We start from the raw sequence: 18,159 nt of genomic DNA, 5'->3' as shown, positions 1-18,159 counted from the left end.
AAACAGAAAACACTCCACCTTGTGATGTCACGTGGTAATACAGGAAGTGCTCCACTGTTTTTTTTACCTCGATACGCCTTCCCTAGAATCATTTGTATAATTTCAGAGCTGGAATTGCCCATTTCTACTGAACAGAAGGTAAAAGGTAGGTGTTAACTTGAAAACTACTACTGCATGACATCACAAGGTGGAACAGAGCATTTTGAGTTTTGGAGATGTAGATAGAGTAATAATAAATGATTAATCAAACATGTGTGAATGAAACAAAACATAACTCAAGGGATGTTTTTGAGGAGGTAACGTTATAATATGACTTAAGGCTCATCATCAAAGAGCCAATTCCACATCATATAGGACCTTTAAAGTAACTACCATGTGAGTTTTGCAGTGTATTCATGGAGCAAGTAGTGTTTTATTGTTTTTCCCTTCAGTTGTGAATGAGAATTGAAGACTGGTCTGATAAAATGCACATGGCTTGAGTGAGTAAGTGAGTGAGTGAGTGAGTGAGTGGTGAGTTATGGATGGCACATTGTGATTTGCTGAGGTGCACACAGCATCATTCATCCATGCTGCCCTGCTTACATGTGTACACAGAAGAAGAAGAAGAAGACCACACAGCAAATGTAATGTAGAGGTCAAAATCAACACGGACCTTTCAAGACTCTGGTAACCCCTGGTAACCTTGACAAAACGCAAAGGGGTGAAAAGAATGGTCAAGAAGTTGGATTTCATATTGAGAATATTTTAAAATAGAGTGTAAAAGTCAAATATCACCTAAGGGAAGTTGTATTTTCCTACAATAAGCCGGGGATGCACAATCATTTGTTACATCTGTTGAAAATAACTTCAAATATTGAAAAAGGCATACGTTATATAACAGGGGGACACAAAATAATAAATGAGATGTTTGGTGACTCTTTCAACGATAAATTGCAACAAAATTGATTCAGTACAAATTATTAAAAGCCTCAGTATCTGTAGTGAGTTTACACAGGGCCTGTACAATAAGTGTATTTATTTTTTTCAATAGCTTCTTGCTATGTATTGATGATTAAAATCCACACCCTGTTTTGTTAGATTTTGACATAAATTTATTGAATGTAGTGCTGCATAAAAGCAAAGAATAAAAAGACAAATATGAACAATAATATCAAACACAATCTATACACCAGCCGTTAACACTGCTTCACAGGTTTTTGGCAGTGGAGTAAATGAAGGTGGAACTGTTGGCTCAGGTCTCTGCTCTGTCACACAAACACAATGCTCAAAGAGTTCAGAGTTTACAAAACATTGAAGTTCCTCCCCAATATTGTCATGCAATATACAGTTTGACACTGAGACAGGGCTGTCCGGTGTGGTGGCAGTGAGAGGGTCCAGCTCAGCTCCCCTGACTTCACATGGGATCCCCCCTCTGCTGTATCAGGAGAGGTGAGGGCACCCTCAGCTGGAATCCATGATTAGAGATGTGTTACTTCATTTTGAGCCTGCTTGGATCAAACGTCCTACCTAGGTGTTACATCACATTTCACTAAATAAACTCAATGCAACTCAAGCAAATGCATGAAGTGAATCCATTTGAGTGACCTGTCTGTTTAATTATAATACACACAAAGCCACAGTCATTTCTCTATAGTTATATAGATATACAGTGCCTTTACACTGGACTGGACAATCTGGTATGAAATGCTACAGACTGCAATGCGCAGGACAAATCTAGCATTTCTACATCTACCACATTGCCAACACACAGGCTATTGACATAATCTGCTTGGTGCAGTTGCCTGGCAACACAAGCAGCACATATCTTTGAGAAGTGAGAAGCAAAAAAGTTACAAAGCTATGCAAAATAGTATAAAATAATAAATAGAAAATTTTAAAATAAACACAAATCAAACACTTTCCTCTGCCCATAGATTTGTCATTCTAATGAGCACAAAACAGTTAGTGCGTTTCACCAAACATTTACACATAAATAATCTTTAGAGTGGCTCTTACAGGTCAACATTATTCTATGCATCTTCTGAAATCTTTGACAGACAGAACATAGTGATTCACAAAGGGCAACAGAAAGAAATGTGCAACAGGTCAATTCAGTCAATAATCCATCCCTGCTGAGTGATTCAGCTGGGCCAACTCACGCATTTAAAATGAATGTAAAAAGGCCCTTTGCCGTACAGCCGCAGCAGGAGTCAGCAGACATATTTACAATGGGTCTGGACCCAGGTGGGAGAAGCAGCTCTCTCAGTCTAAATACATGTCTGCTCCGGGCTGTGTGAGGCCAGAGCACAGGGTGACTGAGGCAGTGTGGCAGCGGCTCAGGACAGTCAGGGGCTGCCAAGGCGGATGTGTTGTGAAGGCAGGTGGACGCGCTCGCAAAGGACACTCACTTGTGTGTCTTTGCCTTTTGTCTGTATGCGGGCTGCCAACCAACTCATCAGCAACAGAGTATGTGGGCCTAGACCATCACTATGGCAACCGGCATCAGCGGGCCAGAATCAGTGCAAAGACTTTTTGGCATCCACTCAGTGCCCGAGTCAAGTTTCTTCTCAATAGTGTCCATCCTGGATCGGTAACGCCATGTGAACACTTCTAATTCTTTTTTTTTTTTTTGGAAAAATAGACAAATATACGGTCATAAAACCCAAAATACAGCTATGACATTCACTGAAATCATAAAAAAAAAAACAAGGCGGATAATACTCTCCTTCAAATCTATATCACGTTCATGCTAGCACTCTCAACTCCATTCACACATACAGTCAACATAAAATAGGTAGCCACCATTCTGTAGTCCTATTTGAACACAGCAGTGAAGGACGGTTATAGGAGTCTAGATTGTCTCCTGGTTTTATCTAAGAGATAAGAAAGAGAAGTAGTGGACTATTATAAAAACTCTCATCAGCTTTAATCCACTGATCCCGGGTGCAGGCTGAGGGCGGGCGGGTCCAGGCAGGTGGGAGAGTAGCTTAGGTGCGGTTCTTTAATCCACAGCAGGGGGGCGCCGTTCTTTCCCTCCTGGCTCTTGTTGTTGTTGCGGGACTTGAAGCGCACCAGCAGCAAAGCGATGAGGAGGATGCCGAAGATGGGGAATGGGTAGAAGAAGACGAAGTAGAAAAGGGACTCATTGGAGCACACCACGGAATGGACAGATGAGGCACCTGTGAGACGAGAGACGGTTTCACAAAATGAATCACAGCCAAAAGGTAAATGAAGTAAAATTGTGATTTTTCTGACGTACTGAAGCTAGATTAGATTAGATTTGCAATATGATACTTTGTGGTTTTCACTGGACATTCTACTGCACCTACAACAGCAATCTATTGTTTAAAACTATCATATAAAGACTTGTATTGTGCACAATGATATAGTATTTTAATGTTCAAACTGGATTGCAACTTTAATGAATTTTAAATTAAAGCAAAGGACAAATTCCTAGATCTAAGAATCATGTCACTAAAATGAATACAACTAAAATGTTCAGATTTTTGAATTGTTCTTAATGAAAAATAACAAACTTTGAAATGATTTCTGGTAAAAAATAATTCAAAATCTCAGAGTGAAAAGAATTTGTTTTATAAACCTTTAGCAGTTTCATTTGCAGTTTCCACAAAGCTAAAACGACAAAAATTGGCTCAAAAATGTGGAGTAAACAATTGCAATTTCTGTAAATTTTAGGATCACATATATTTTTGATATAGCGCTTTTCCACCTTTAAAGCTCTCAAAGCGCTTTGCATCAAGGAAACACTCACCCATTCACACACACATTCAGCTGTGTTCTTTTAGTGTTGCGTGGTACAATACCAAATAAATATACCAGTAGTATTACTAGTACTATCCTATTCAATGTATAGCCAGCTTCATGTTACTCATAGTGATTTCAGGGCTACATGCTTGATACATACTCAAGGTAATTTGTGCAGACTGAAGTGTTTTGAATGGCGTGCAGAGGAAGCTAATAGCCTCCAAGTAAAGTGGATCAGGAAGAGAATGTAAGGTCACATCAAAGAAAAAAACAGGGCTAATATGCTTCCTTGAAAACATCTCAAGAAGCATTAGGCAAACAGGAAAGTAAAAAAAACAGTAGTGAGCTCAGTTTTGGGTAATGCGCTCCATAATGTTTATAATTAGGTTGTTTACTTTGCTTTTACATTTGTACTTGCAAAAAAAATTAACTTGAACCATGGTGAACCTGAAGAAATCTACAAATAAAACCCAGCCTGATCTATTAACTTAGCACTGTGTAAATCTAGACTAGCATTTATTTAATTACATATGTTCAGAAATACCTTAGGAAACATGTGAGTGGGGTTGTCTCTCCACAGAAAGAAGCACCTACTTGCTTGTCTCCATGGAGATAGATACGTTTAGTGCTATACTGTGGAATATCCTAGACAAAGCAATACTTCCACCAAGACCATAAGTGTGCCCTACATAAGTGTCCTTCACCAGGATACCTATGTAAGGCACACATAAATTAAAAAAGTAAAAACAGTATCTAAAATATCTAATACTATTCTTTTTCAGTTTTGTTGCCCTTTTGTTGCCTTACTCTCATAAATAAAAACACGGTAGAATTTTTTTCAATAAATACAGAACATAAAAATAAAACACAAACAATATCTGACAGCCCTCACCTCGAGCCTGTATGCTGACGAAGGTGAAGCCGGAGTTGTTGGTGGCAAGGCGGTACCATGCATTGCGGGGGTTGAGCAGCCACTCTTCCACATGGCAGTAGTACCTCCCTGAGTCACTGGGACGCGCTGCCTGGATGGTCAGGCTGTACTGGTCTGAGGTCTGCCTCTCAAACTGCAGACGTGAGTTAGGCCCACTCTCGTCTCGAGGGTTACAATTCCCATTCCCGAACACGGCGTCGTGCCCTATGGAGAAGACGCATTCCCTCTGCCGACCCTCCTCTCCGGGCTGAGCGTCGTCGTACTCACTGTCGGAGCGCTCCACGTACCAGGACACGGAGAAGCGGGAATCTCGGGATGACTGCGAGGGAATGCTGCAACCCAGGCGGATGGAGCCCGACTCTGGGACTGTGATGTTGGACTCCTGCTCCTCAACCTGGAGGCGGATCTCTGCAGGGAAAGAATTATTGAGATTAGGAGAATACCAACTAATCAAATGTCTGCTTTCCTAATTTTCTTATGTTAGAGTGATTTGACATTTTAAGTAGTGCAAATCTGATGCAGTTGTAAATATGTTCTCCTGCCACAAAGTAATAACTGTTGCACAACCAGAGTTTACTCATAACCAGCTTAGACCAAGGTTACACCATGTAGTACCTAGGACTTACATCAAGGTACTACATTTGCTATAATGAGAACATAACATCCAACATCAAAAACACTATTTACTGACAAACAAGATAAAAACGATGTCCGCTGACTGGCAACAGTTATTGATTGCAGACCAACGCGCTCTGATTTAAGTCTTCATCAGAGCCCAGTGATCAATACAGGCAGAACCTCCAATTAATGACCAGTGCCCATCAAAGTGCTTTGGACATCATGTTGTCAATTTCTATTAAGTCCTGTACAAATTCTTCACAGTCTAGATCATATGCTTAAGTACAAGGCCATAAAAGCCTTTAAAAAACCCAAAAATAACACATTGTACATAAAGTGAAATCATTTCAGTTGTGATTTAATTACAGATGCAGATGTTTTTATTTTTTTCCTAAATTTAAATTTTAAATTCATTTAACTTCTCCTCCAAGTTTTTGATATGCGCCTGTACTGTGTAATCCAAATCCCCTTCTTATGCAAATCTCCACTGTCCTTACAAAGTTAAAACATAAATTGAATAAGCCCAAGTACATTATCCTGCTATACAAACAGTCCAGGAAACTTTAAACTGAGTAAACTACTTTAATTGAATCTGCTGGTGGTGCCCAGAGCGATCAGCAGCGTCCCAGTGAGGTCAGTCTGCACCTTGGGCTCCTGTCTATGTCCATATACTCCACTGCTCCTGCCTTTAAGAAAACTACTACAATGACCCATTTCTTTTGGTGCAGTTACCTCCGCTCCTCTATCTCTCTCACACACACCCAAATGTTTTTTTTTTTAATTGGAACAGTTTTCTTGTTAGGGGTAAAATGAGAAGCGGAGAGGACAGCAGGAGAGCGCGAGAAGGAGGTAAGTCCTGGCACGCATCACCTCTCCTCTTTTCACCCAACAAGCAGATTTCTGGCTGCCTTCCTGGGTGCCTCCGAACAAGTGCATTTTTAGCACCTTTATGAATACCTGTGGTGATTACACAGTGCATAGCGTTCACTTATTACCATAGCATTAAGTTATTATGTACATGCACCTCGGATCAAATTCCTGCTGTTTTAAAACTTCCTACAGTTAGAGAACAGAAGCCCCACTGTTTAATATTATCCTATGGCTAGCTTACATCTGCTATAAAAATGAAGTACCCAATAACTTACGTACAATACAGTTTTGAATGGGTGCCTTGTTGGAGCTGAAATGGGTATTCTTTAGTGGTGTGGAAAATCCAATAAAAGTGCTGTGCAATTTAAGAAGGTAACAATTATAAATGTCTTGTGTTTTCTAATGTGTTTATTTGTAAACATATACAAACCCACGAGCCTCTACAAGTTTACAGATGCCAACTTTGGTCCATTTAAATTACCGGTACTGGCTTCATTGGTAAAACAGAACAACCAACCTATTTATTGCAATAGTTATAAATAAGGAGGAAGGTCAGACGGACTGAAACGCTGTGCTAATACAAATAAAAGTGAGAAGGTGTCTACAGATACATGCAGCTCAATCTGATTTTTGGAGCTAAAAAGTTTTTAAAAGGAAAAGTAAGCAGCAAACTCATAAGATTTTTTTCTGATCATGGTCTGTCTGATTATTTACATCAAATTGTGCAGTGTACATGTACTTTAAGTCATTTTTAAAGGTCTAGAATTAGATTTCAATCAGATTTTAGTGAGCTTTTAACCACAGCCAGCGTGCAAGAGCCTTTTTACAAAGTTTTCAGCTAAGTGCCTCTCCTCCCAAGGAACTGTCTCCAAAGTCACGTGTGCGTAGTCCACCCAGAAACAAATAATAAATAGTAATCTCTAATATTGTATGCAATGTAAATAGTACCAAGTGACATTTTAGGACGTTCCCCCACTAAGGAACATATGCTCAGACAAGATGGTAGCCTGACCCACCACTGTTCTTTGTCCCACTTAGATCTTCTTAATCCTACTTGAGGCCAGATTGAGTCCTACATTTGTCTTGATTGGTTTTGATTGGAGGTAAACATATTCAAATCCAATATTGTTTTTAATGGGAACTATTGTGAAGTAACAAAGAGAATGTACATGATGGACTGTTGTTATTTTTTGCTTTTAATTCTCAAGATGATTATAAGAAAGCAGGATGAGCTCGTCACTTTAGTTTGCCAGATCTTACAACTAAAACCAATTGGAAATAAACCTAAAAGCACTCTCTAATCTGAATACTCAATCCAGCACCTGCAACCAATCATTAATCAGGCCTAATGCAGCCTCTAGTAGTTTGTGCTCAGTGACTGTCAGTGGTGCAAAACGTTCGAATGAAGCTTAGTCTGTCCAGAACAAGTTGTGATTGTGGTTTCTTTTCTTTAAGAGCGCAACCTACACACCCTCCCTCTAAGTAGTTTAATCCTAGCACTGAATTCGCCTTTAGTCTTTATAATTAAAGTTTAGACTTGTATTTATTTTAGCTATGACAATTGAATTCAAGGAGCCAGGTTTATTCTAGGTTTAGTCCTGGTAGCATTTGAACAGCCAAGTGCTGCTGGAATGAAAAGTCTGTGTAATCCCTCAGTCGTCCAAGTATGATCCACAGTAAAAGTCCAGTTGACAGAAGTGAATTTTTCTTTTATGCTGAAGTGAGAAGTTAGTCCAATAGTACTAGTGTCAAGGTGCGTTACACATATTACTATTAGCTAAAACTTTAAAATAACTACACTATTTACAGAGTTAGGGTATTAATTAAGGAGTGACTAAGCCTGAATCCTTCTATTTGTTCATAAGTCTTCTTTTCTTTATGCTTTATTGGTGATTTTCAGGTTCTAGTATGTGAGGATGTCATAGCCTCAGATGTAGAGCAAGAGCCGGACTATTCTACTGATTATATTGTACTTTGACACAAAATATCCAAAGGGTAAATGCACAAATGTTGAACCTCATCCTTTGAATTAGTGAGTAAATCCAAGAACTTGCTGTATTACTATAAAATCAGCATTTTTCCATTATTAATTTAACCCCCAGAAATCTGTATTTAATAATATTGGCCTTTAGGATGTCATGAGGTCATCTGAAACCGACCCAGGACTCAAAATTGGACTCTCACCAAACCTCATATCACTTGTGAATGGCCCCTTAGTGACCATTGTAGTATGATTAGAAATAACAGTGTGCTCACCCGGCTGCCTGACCAGGACCTGTGTGAACCCAGACACCTCCCGTGCCACTCTGTACCAAGCTCCGTCAGGGTCACTTAGCCACTCCTCCACCAGGCAGTAGTATGTCCCGGAGTCGCTGCTCTCGGCTCTGTTCAGGGTGAGAGTGTAGAGGCGCGGGGACAGTCTCTCCGCCTGTACCCTCCTCTTCAGCCTCTCCTCGTCCGCATACACGCCGTACTCAAACGCTCCGGACCGCTCGATCCTCAGCAGCAGCTCGTCTGCCTCCGAGCCCGCCGCCCGCCTCACGTACCACAGAACAGCATGCTGGGAGTCCGCACTGGTCTGAGAGGTGATGGAGCAGTTCATTCGGACACGGCTATCCTCCAAATACGCCTGGGACTGGTTTGTCTTCTGCACTCGGAGTTTGCTCTCTGTGGGAAACAAAAGAGGGAAAAACAATGTTATTTTGGAGCGGGAAACACGAAGGACACAGAGCAATTTGAGTGTTGTGATGCGTGACCTGTAGCCTGCCAGTGATTTAGACTTTTCAAATTGTTTTGTGAAAACTCAACCAACACAGAATAATTGAAGTTTAAATATATTACTGCAAAGAGATTGTCCTTGTCCTCCATTTCCTCCATGTTGTCATCAATTATTCAACAAAAAGTAGATGCTAAATAATGGGTTGTACAAGATTTTTATGAGTAAATTGAATGCAACCACTTAAGAGCCACTAGTCGCCATAGTCTCCACATACTGCTTGTATCCTGCATTTAAAAACATCTTGTAAACATCTTTTATAAACTTGCCTGTCAAGTTCTGACTGAGGTAAAGTGAAATGAAGCTCGTGGGATGTAGAACAAAAGACAGGCTCTACTATATTTGTGTTTACTTGTAAGTGCACGTTTTCTTTGTAAAAGCAAATCACCATGTAATCATCTAGTGTTTGCATTTAGGATAGCATTGTAAAAGAGTATAAAAGACAAACAAAACGATTCTCTGCTCAGAAACTACTTCAGTAACACTCACTGTCAACTCTCGATCTCAGTTCATGTGGAATTAGAATTTACATTTGAAGCATGGTCTTTTAAGATGACTTAAAAAACCCAATGTTAGTTAAATATTCAGAAAGAGTCTGTATAATGGTCTTTAATCTAACACAGTACATTTCAGTGCATATGAGTGCTTTGTGCTAAGGTGATAATCAATCCCACGGTGTGGCGTAGAACACAGTATATCATGCACTACAATTACATGGTTGGCATAACGACCATGATATGTCTCTGAAACATAATGCATGTAATACAACAATTCTTCCAAACAGTTGTCTGTCAGTCTGTAAATATCAAACCAGTGACTGAATGACTATTAGTCCAATGAGGTTCATCTGGTCTTCCATTAATTTACCTTAATATATTGTTTTCAGGCCAATGTCTAATGTTTAGTTTGTTTCCATACCTGACAGTTTCGACTGCTCACTACGCTCTTCCTCCGAGTGCTCACATGATATTGCTGTGACGTGTCCGTTCAGCTGATTTAAACAGGTTTTGCCGCTGTCTTCCTACCAGTGGAGGCAGAACGACAGCGCCATCTGCAGTCCAACTTCTTCAGGACAGTATCCCAGTTGTCTGACAGTACAAAATCGTTATCGTCCCGGTTTACATCAGCAGACTGGACATGTCCCAGCAACACCACGTGGCCACTCTGAGGAAGGCCACTAGTGAGCAGTCGATATGGTCAGGTATGAACAAATTAAACCTTTGTCTGAAAAAGAATCTATTAAAATAAATTACTCTTACCTAAGCTAGTCTGGTGCATAGTTATTGAGTGACCTCCTGCAGTCTAAATACTGTATATGATTCTCGGATGAAAACACATTTGACCATTTGAGCTCTAACACCTAATTATCCAAGTGCCCATAATCCGCTAAATCGCATTGGTGATCTGGATACAAATTCACACAACTCGTAATTTGTAGTTTTGAAAGGTAGCAAACGAGGGGATGGAAATGTCAGCAGGATCATGAGGACGTGACATGTATCCCAAGGCAAAAACACCAGATTAGATGATCCACAGCCGCCTGGAGAAAGCAGGGAGAGGAAGGCGCGATGTTGGTAGCAAAGATGCACCTCGGCAGGCCCTGTCACCGAAAATGAAGACACAAAACTCTGTCTATAAAGCTGTTTGGAGACATGGGCAGGAGCAAATGGCACAACGTTAGCGAGGTGGGACGGAGGTGTCAGCATGGCCGCCCTCGGAGCTGTGACGGGATTGGTTATGGCGACACTGGTATTGCGGGATAGGATTAGCTGCAGGTACATCAGGTGTGACCGTGACCACACTAGCCCCCCCTGCTGTCAAACGCTCCGGGGAAGGATTATTCCAACAACAACATGTGGGAAAAGTCCCAAATACACAAGCGCACATGCTTTAGAGCTGGCAGGTAATGTAGAGAGGTATTGGGAATATGTCAAGTCATAGCCGGCAAGATCTGACACCATATGACAGAAATTAAGCAAAAAAATTGAATTACTCAAGACAGATATGAATAATTAAGTTTTCATTCAGCTAAGTAGAGCACAGTGAGCTCTCAACATAATCAAGTCATAGAAACAAAATTGGATTCTTCTTTCTTTGCCGTTTCTGAATTTTGGTTTATGGCAGATTTTTGACAAAGTATTTATATGTGTTTGGGATGGGCTCAAAGAGAATATTAGCATTAGAAGTGATCTATTATCTACCACTACTTTTCTACTCCTTCAATTATTAAAAATGATTTTACAATAATACAAATTGCAAAGTACATCTAACTTAACCCAGATGCCCTGACCTGTATCTTAAAAGGTGGCACAAACATACATAGGCTTCACAAAACGGAGATAAGAATCGCGACATTTACAAATTCCGAGACTTAGCATAATCATTTTATCTCTGCAAATTGTGAAATCTTTCTCTGCCTTGTTCTCAGTGTGGCAGCAACACCTTTTAGGCAATTTCACATTCAGAAGAAACAGCCAGTACACACACGAAAAATCGACTTGCCATCTCCGAACTGAGGAAATGAGCAAGGTAATTGGCTTAAGGAATAACTTTTCCAAAATTGAATTCAAACAACTTGCATTGACATTTCTGCTGCTGCACTGAAATTTCACCTCTTATTTGCTTTGGAGCTGGTTGCCTAGGGTCTCAGCCATCTGGCCCCCACCCTCACCCTCCACACACCAGTGAGCACCTCAAACATGCCTCTGTAATTCTGTGTACAAATTCGGTTACATCCAAAACTGCAGTAACCACAAGGCATTAGCAGACCACCCAGTTGTGCAACATTACAAGCTAGCTTCAAATTAGCCCTCATTGTTGCCACTAGAGACTTGGTAGGAAGCCTCACAATATTCCCATCCGGAATGACAGTACTTCCAAGCTCTGTGTGTAGTCCTGGCAATCATTTGTGGGTGCACGAGAATTATCTCTGAAAATAGTGAAGAAAAAACCAGGCAAGAAGTGACTGGCACAGAACAGAGCAATTTTGTGGCACCGTCAACTGAAGTTTGAATCGGCAGCCAGGAGGAAAAATGTTGTTCCCATAAATCAGCGGGGACAGAATTGCGTTAAAAAGCACAACTAGACCAATTATCTGAAAGTGGGAATATTAGCAGGTAAATTGTCCTATTTATTCTATCTAAACACCTACTAAGAGGACATAATATCGAGACCCTTAGGTGACACAGTGGCTGAGTGTCAAGCACAAGCAAGAGAATATCCTCTAGCTATTGTCCTCCTGACCGAGCCTGGTTCAAGATCTGGAGGTAGGTCACCAGGTGTCACTGCTCCTGACAGGTTGTCCCAGGAGATTTGAAGAATGGGTCAAATACAAAAATCCCTACGGGGACAATGAAGTGTACACTGACCATGAGCAAAAACCTAGAAACTTGTGGGTCAGGTTAAATGTAATGCTCTGCTTATTTAGAAACAGTATAGTGAAATATAGGTCTAATATATAATATAATAATTAATATGTACTGCATGTGCCACAGAAGTTGTAGTTATGAATGTGTCCTGTCCTGATTCATGACCCTTAGGAGGAGGAAAAGACGTCTTGTGAAGGAAAAGCGCATGTTTGATTCACACATTCAGCATCTACTCAGATAAAATGCATCACATACTTGACCATATCCTTTCTTAATCAATAATACACCCTTCTAGCTACTCCCACAGACCTGCGTCTATTCCTTGAGAGATCAGGGCATCCCATTTACAGTTGCCATCTTATGGTCAGTACATCAATGCACAATCGCTAACAGAGCCATAATCCTTAATGTACACAGTGGAGTGTTTTGGGACATTGAATTGCTAAGTCAGATTTATTACATTGAGGGAACAGTCCAGCGTCGTTCGATATTACATTGTTAACAAGCCCCGGAGTTTCCTGACCCAAACAAGTGGAGCTCCGGTGCGGTGTGTGCCAAGCAGCTCTGTCAATACCAATTTTGAATATGATTTCGTGTTCTTTTCTCCTCCTGCATCTTCTTTAATGAGCCTCAAGGGCGCGTCCACAAAATAGGACAAATCCATAATTGGAAACACTTGTTATCTATGGTCCACATTAGTTTGTTGTGCCAGTCACTGGTGGTTTTGGAATCTTTCTATATGCAAAAAGCCCATCTTTGCTTTTCTTTGTAGCGGTCAGTTTGTTTTGCCTTTCTGTCAGCGGCCAGGTAAACAACACGGCACTATGAATTTATATCTTCAACTTTGTTTTGTGCCTGTAAAGAGTTCAGTGAAGTGGAGAAATTTAAAAAGAAAAGTCTGAACAAATTTTGTCTTAACCTTGGGCCTATTTTGGATGTGACCTCTTCTCAGTTTGCATGGCACAATGGTTCCCAGGGCAACACAGCGGTGCAATGGAGATACAGCAGTGATGTTATCTTACATCTTAATTAAACGGGGTCAGGGTTTTTAGTTTAGGAGGCAGATGTGATTTAATACTATTCAATTATATGTTATATTTGGATTAGGATGATCACAAAAGCCTGGAAAATCCTGTATAAATCACTGTAAACTAACTAAAAAAGTGGGTTATAGTGGCAGCTTCAACATAGCAATAGAAAGTTAAAACCATACCCAGGAACATTCCTCATGGAGATAGATATGTTTTGATGCCGTACTACTGGCACTCCTCCAGGTCAAGTAAGAGTGAAGTCTGTGGAGATGCAAGCCCACTCACAGTAAAAATGCATGTTTTTCAGTGCGATAAAACATCCCAAATGAAAACTATGCTAAAAGGTTACATGTTGGGGCTTTAAGATAAGTTATTACCCTAAATGGTTTCCTATAAATTTGATCACTTGAATTGACCTTTCTTCGACCTTTTTCAATTAATGAGTAGGCCTGTCAAAATAACATGTTTTGAAGCACAATATATTACTAGAGAGAAATATTGTGATAAACGATAATATTGAAACTACTTTATAGCACTGACACAAAGCAGGATAATTCCAGTAAACCGACTTTTAAATAGTATCGTTAAAAAGCATAAGCGTCAACAAATAAATGGCAGAATGAACCAATAACACATCTCTGACATGTTAGTGCCATATGAACCATCTCACACTCTGAGGACTTTTGGGACTGGCCTCCTGCTGGTGCCAGAGTCAGGACTAAACATGGAGAATCAGCATTTCAGTTTTATGCAGCTAAAGCTTGGAACATGTGAGACAGACCTCTACTTTGACAACGTTTAAATCCAGCCTCAAAACGGTTCTGTTTAGCTGTGCATAGGACTGAAAGGTTTTTATTCTCCAGTCTTATCTTTTAATGTTAATTTTATGATGATTATTTATGTTCTGATTTGTTGTATTGTAATTTGAATGTCTTTCTTATTCTGTAATGCACTTTGAATTATTTTGTGTACGTACTGTGCTATACAAATAAACTGGCCTTGCCCTGCCTTGCCTAATAAGCCATAGAAGTTATTTATTCTACCTTCTACAGCTCGGATCTTACCTTATTACATAAAACTCTCCCCACTATTAAAAAGAAATTGTACACACGTTTAATATACTGAGCCTCAAAATATATAGTTCCAGCTTTCATATACTGAACGATAAGTCAATATAGTAATTATCGTGACAGGTCTATTAAAGAGTTTCATTTTAATCTAATAAAAGCAATGAATACTGAGAGCTGCGACTACTAACATATAATGAACCATAAAAAAAACAAACTCTTTGCAGACAGCCGCTCCAAATGAGCTGGTAGCACCTTGTCATATCCCCGCGTCCTTACAAAGTTTGTTCCTCTAATAGGCACAAAGGCCTCGGTAAAGCAGACCCACAGATGTCCTTGTTTTTTTGTTTACCAGTGGAGGTAAGAACACACAGTTCCAAACAGTGGCCAGGCTTGTGATAAAGACCAAAGATAGCGAAGCGTGTGTTAAACCCCAGCTCCAGTGTTTATGGAGCTAACTTGAGATGAAACGCGGAGTCCGAGGGGAGGGGTGTAGTGTGAACTTGTACTACTGAGGCATGCTCAAACACACACAGACACACACAGACACACACACACAAAGAGTATGTGGTTAACCAGTGACAGAGAGAAAACTTGAACATACTTGGGTGTTTTTGACCCAATTTCTTCAGTTCTGTCTGACCCAAAGAGCACATCATCTGAAAAACAATCTGAAAATGTGTCTGCATGCTGTCTTCATTGTTTAATACTTTAAGTTGTTTTTTTTTTAACCATTCATAAATCTGAAAACATGCACTGGGAGTTGTTGGCTTTGTTATGTCTTGTATTATCTGTATTTAATCAAATTAGACCTCTTTTGGGGCTGAGCAATTTCTCAAATTTATAATCATGACTTCAATTATTTCTCCATTCAGTTGCTGCAATTGAACATACAATTAATTATTTTCATTTCACGAGACACTTTTGTAATCTAAATGGGCTTTTATACAAAAATGTGTCACAAAACATTACTGATAACATATATTGGATGTACACTTTCTCTAAATATACATTTTGACCGTATAAAACGAATCATTTCAAATAAACACGATTTCAATTATATGACAAATGATTGTGATTATAATTTTAGCCATAATTAAGCAGCCCTAGCCTCTAAATTGCATATATTTGTTTTTTTTTTTCGGCAAAAACAATGTAATTTTACTAAATACTAGAAGCTGCAAATAAATCGAAGTAGCCAGAGAGTTGTGAAAAAAAAGGATATGACTGTCTAATGCAGGGTTAATTTACACAGACATAGATATGAACACACATCGTCCTATTGTCTCTTCAAGCCTGGCTATGGTTCTATTGTAGGGAGTATTAAACCTCTGATGACGCAGGCCAGAAAACAAGGACTGAAACAGAGTTGTCGTTGGTACTAGTAGCGAAATTTACGCATCACTTTTTACTCTCCAGTTACTTTTACTATTTCCACCTTACTTTCCACTCAACCACATTTTAGGACAACTTCAAAGCCTGAGCAAGAGACAGCGAACAGCCTGCAAATCAAATTCTATTAGTCCTTATTCTATCAAAGGGGTTCATATGTCTGTGTGCTAGCCACGGGTGCTGTCTTTTGATTCAGACAACAATCTGCAGCCCTTGGACAAGCTCCTTTTACCTGATCACAGACTGTGTGTTTGGACCACGCCACCTCTGCTGTTGCTCCTGTGATCAGCGCCTCTAATCAGCGGACTACCACATGAATATTAATAGGGCTGTACCTGGAGGCTGAATATTTATAAGGCTGAGAGATAAAATGTGAGGTGGTTTTTAAAATAGGGCCGGATACTGTAAGAGAGCTGCTGAGCTGACAGCCTGTCTAGACCTAATACTTCCACTTAGAAGAGGAGAGGAGGAAGAGGAGATGAGAGAATGAGACAGAACTTCATGAATCCTTAGCACGCCTCTCAAAATAACACTGACATTTTATCATACATATCAAAAACACTGGATACCTTTTCAGGTATAGCATTTGATGGTGTTTTTCTTTGTGGCATTATAATGAAAGAAAGAACTGCCTTTTATTCCACTCAATGTTTGATTTACGCCAATTTTTTAAAATTTAATTAGTAATAATAAACATGTCTTTTAAAAATACAGTTCATCTGAGTGAAATCTCAGCTTCAACATAGTAAAAGATAAATTCAAATCTGTCAAGTGGACAAAAAATTGTAGGAGTGAAGATGTTTCGCTGCTCATCGAAGCTGCTTCTTCCGTTCTGGTCAGATCACAGGTGAACACTGCCTTATTGGCCACTAGTAATCTGACCAGAACACTCCAACAACTGTTTGTCCAGTTGACAGATTTGAATTTTTCCTTTACTATGGATTATACCTGGACGACTGAGGGATTACACAGACCTTAGCTTCAACAACAAATACATATTCAATTTACACCCCAGGTCAGGTCAATAATTACAGACTGTATGTAAGGTTAGGGTTGTGATTAATATGATTACACAGTTTGGACACAGAAGATGATGTCACGTTAGATCCCAGAGAAATCAGTGCTAGTGAGTGTGTTCTGACTATAGATTCATCAAAATAGGTTATTACTCTAACCACTCCTATCCCTCTATTCTTCTTGAAAATTCTAAATAACTTTACTTAAAACCTAAAAATCACCGCCACTTTTTACATTATCAGACTCCAAAACTAACTCCATAACTGTGTTCATCTTTTACCATACTTTTTTAAGAACCACAACTTTCTTGCTTTCCTATTTCATGTAGCAGACAATGATCTGAACACCTGGCTCTGGGAATAGGAGCAGCAGCCACTATCTGAGCTACAGCAGCTTATCCAATATCCACAGTGCAGTGCACTCAGCTGAGTACAAGAAGAACAGTCAGATACTTCCTCAATCAGACACTTAGAGAAGAAAGGGCGAGCGAGGGGCGAGGGAGGGGGTGAGACAGAGATGACAGAGATGTAGACGCTTCGAGGGGATTCGAGAAACGCGGCGGGAAGTCTTTACCAGCTTCACTGCGTCTTACACGTGCCTACTCCGCCTTTAGCGTTAGCATTAGCATGGCCCGGGGGCTAATCCATATCGGGACCTTGAACAACACACGCCCTTAAGAAAAATCCCACCTCCACATTCTGCTATCTATAGGCTGGGTGATGATGAGGAGGGGTTCCCCGGTGAAGAAGTCCGCTCTGTGCCAAACCGGGACTCATTTCTATGCTAATGGATGTGATGTATCAGTGATCCCATTGTGTCAGAGGGACATTAGCGCTCCTCTCCTTTTACAATATCATTAGAAGGGCTAATTATGGATCTGTGCAAAGGCCCGACACACCCACGCACAGACTAAAGCTAAAGCCCGCCAGTGAGGCTGCAGGGAATGTCAAACAACTGTCAGTAAAGGGAAAATATCGTAAACACAAGCTCAACTTTTTCACAGGAAATACACAAAGTGACAGATGTATTATGTCTGTGGTTCTCAAACTGTAGCTCAAGGACTTCTCCTGGTAGTTTAGAGTCAAATTCTGATGCAAATTCCAACTTGATTTACAGGCAAATGCATTTCTATTTTATCTGCTCTACATGGGGTAGGGGAGACTTGGGTTAGACCTGGTTTAGACACATTTAAGTCCTACATTATTCATTTTTAGAACCCCATCTAGAGGTTTGTTTGAGTCAATCTTAGACCTGTTTAGGCCTTATACACTTTTTACACATGTAGATTAGGTTTAGAATTAGTTTAGATTTTTAAACTAGATGTATTGACAGTATTTATTAAAAC

The 18,159-nt window shown here is 40.0% G+C and overlaps 1 protein-coding gene across 1 annotated transcript in view; it reads right to left on the bottom strand.

The window, feature by feature from the left end:
- Window positions 1–1,076: 1,076 nt before the first annotated feature.
- igsf3 (immunoglobulin superfamily, member 3) overlaps window positions 1,077–18,159 on the bottom strand; it is a 108,061-nt gene continuing 90,978 nt past the window's right edge. The window contains exons 7-9 of the mRNA XM_033987240.2: window positions 8,420–8,830; window positions 4,637–5,083; window positions 1,077–3,158 (exon numbers count right to left, since the gene is read on the bottom strand). Coding sequence (XP_033843131.1) covers window positions 2,905–3,158; window positions 4,637–5,083; window positions 8,420–8,830 — 1,112 coding nt within the window. The 3' untranslated portion in view covers window positions 1,077–2,904. The remainder of the gene's footprint in view (window positions 3,159–4,636; window positions 5,084–8,419; window positions 8,831–18,159) is intronic.

Source organism: Periophthalmus magnuspinnatus, chromosome 21 (genome assembly GCF_009829125.3).
Source record: "Periophthalmus magnuspinnatus isolate fPerMag1 chromosome 21, fPerMag1.2.pri, whole genome shotgun sequence".
Lineage (NCBI taxonomy): Eukaryota > Metazoa > Chordata > Actinopteri > Gobiiformes > Gobiidae > Periophthalmus > Periophthalmus magnuspinnatus.
The sequence above is the reverse complement of the archived record's forward strand: the minus strand, read 5'-3'. Positions and strand labels throughout refer to the sequence as shown.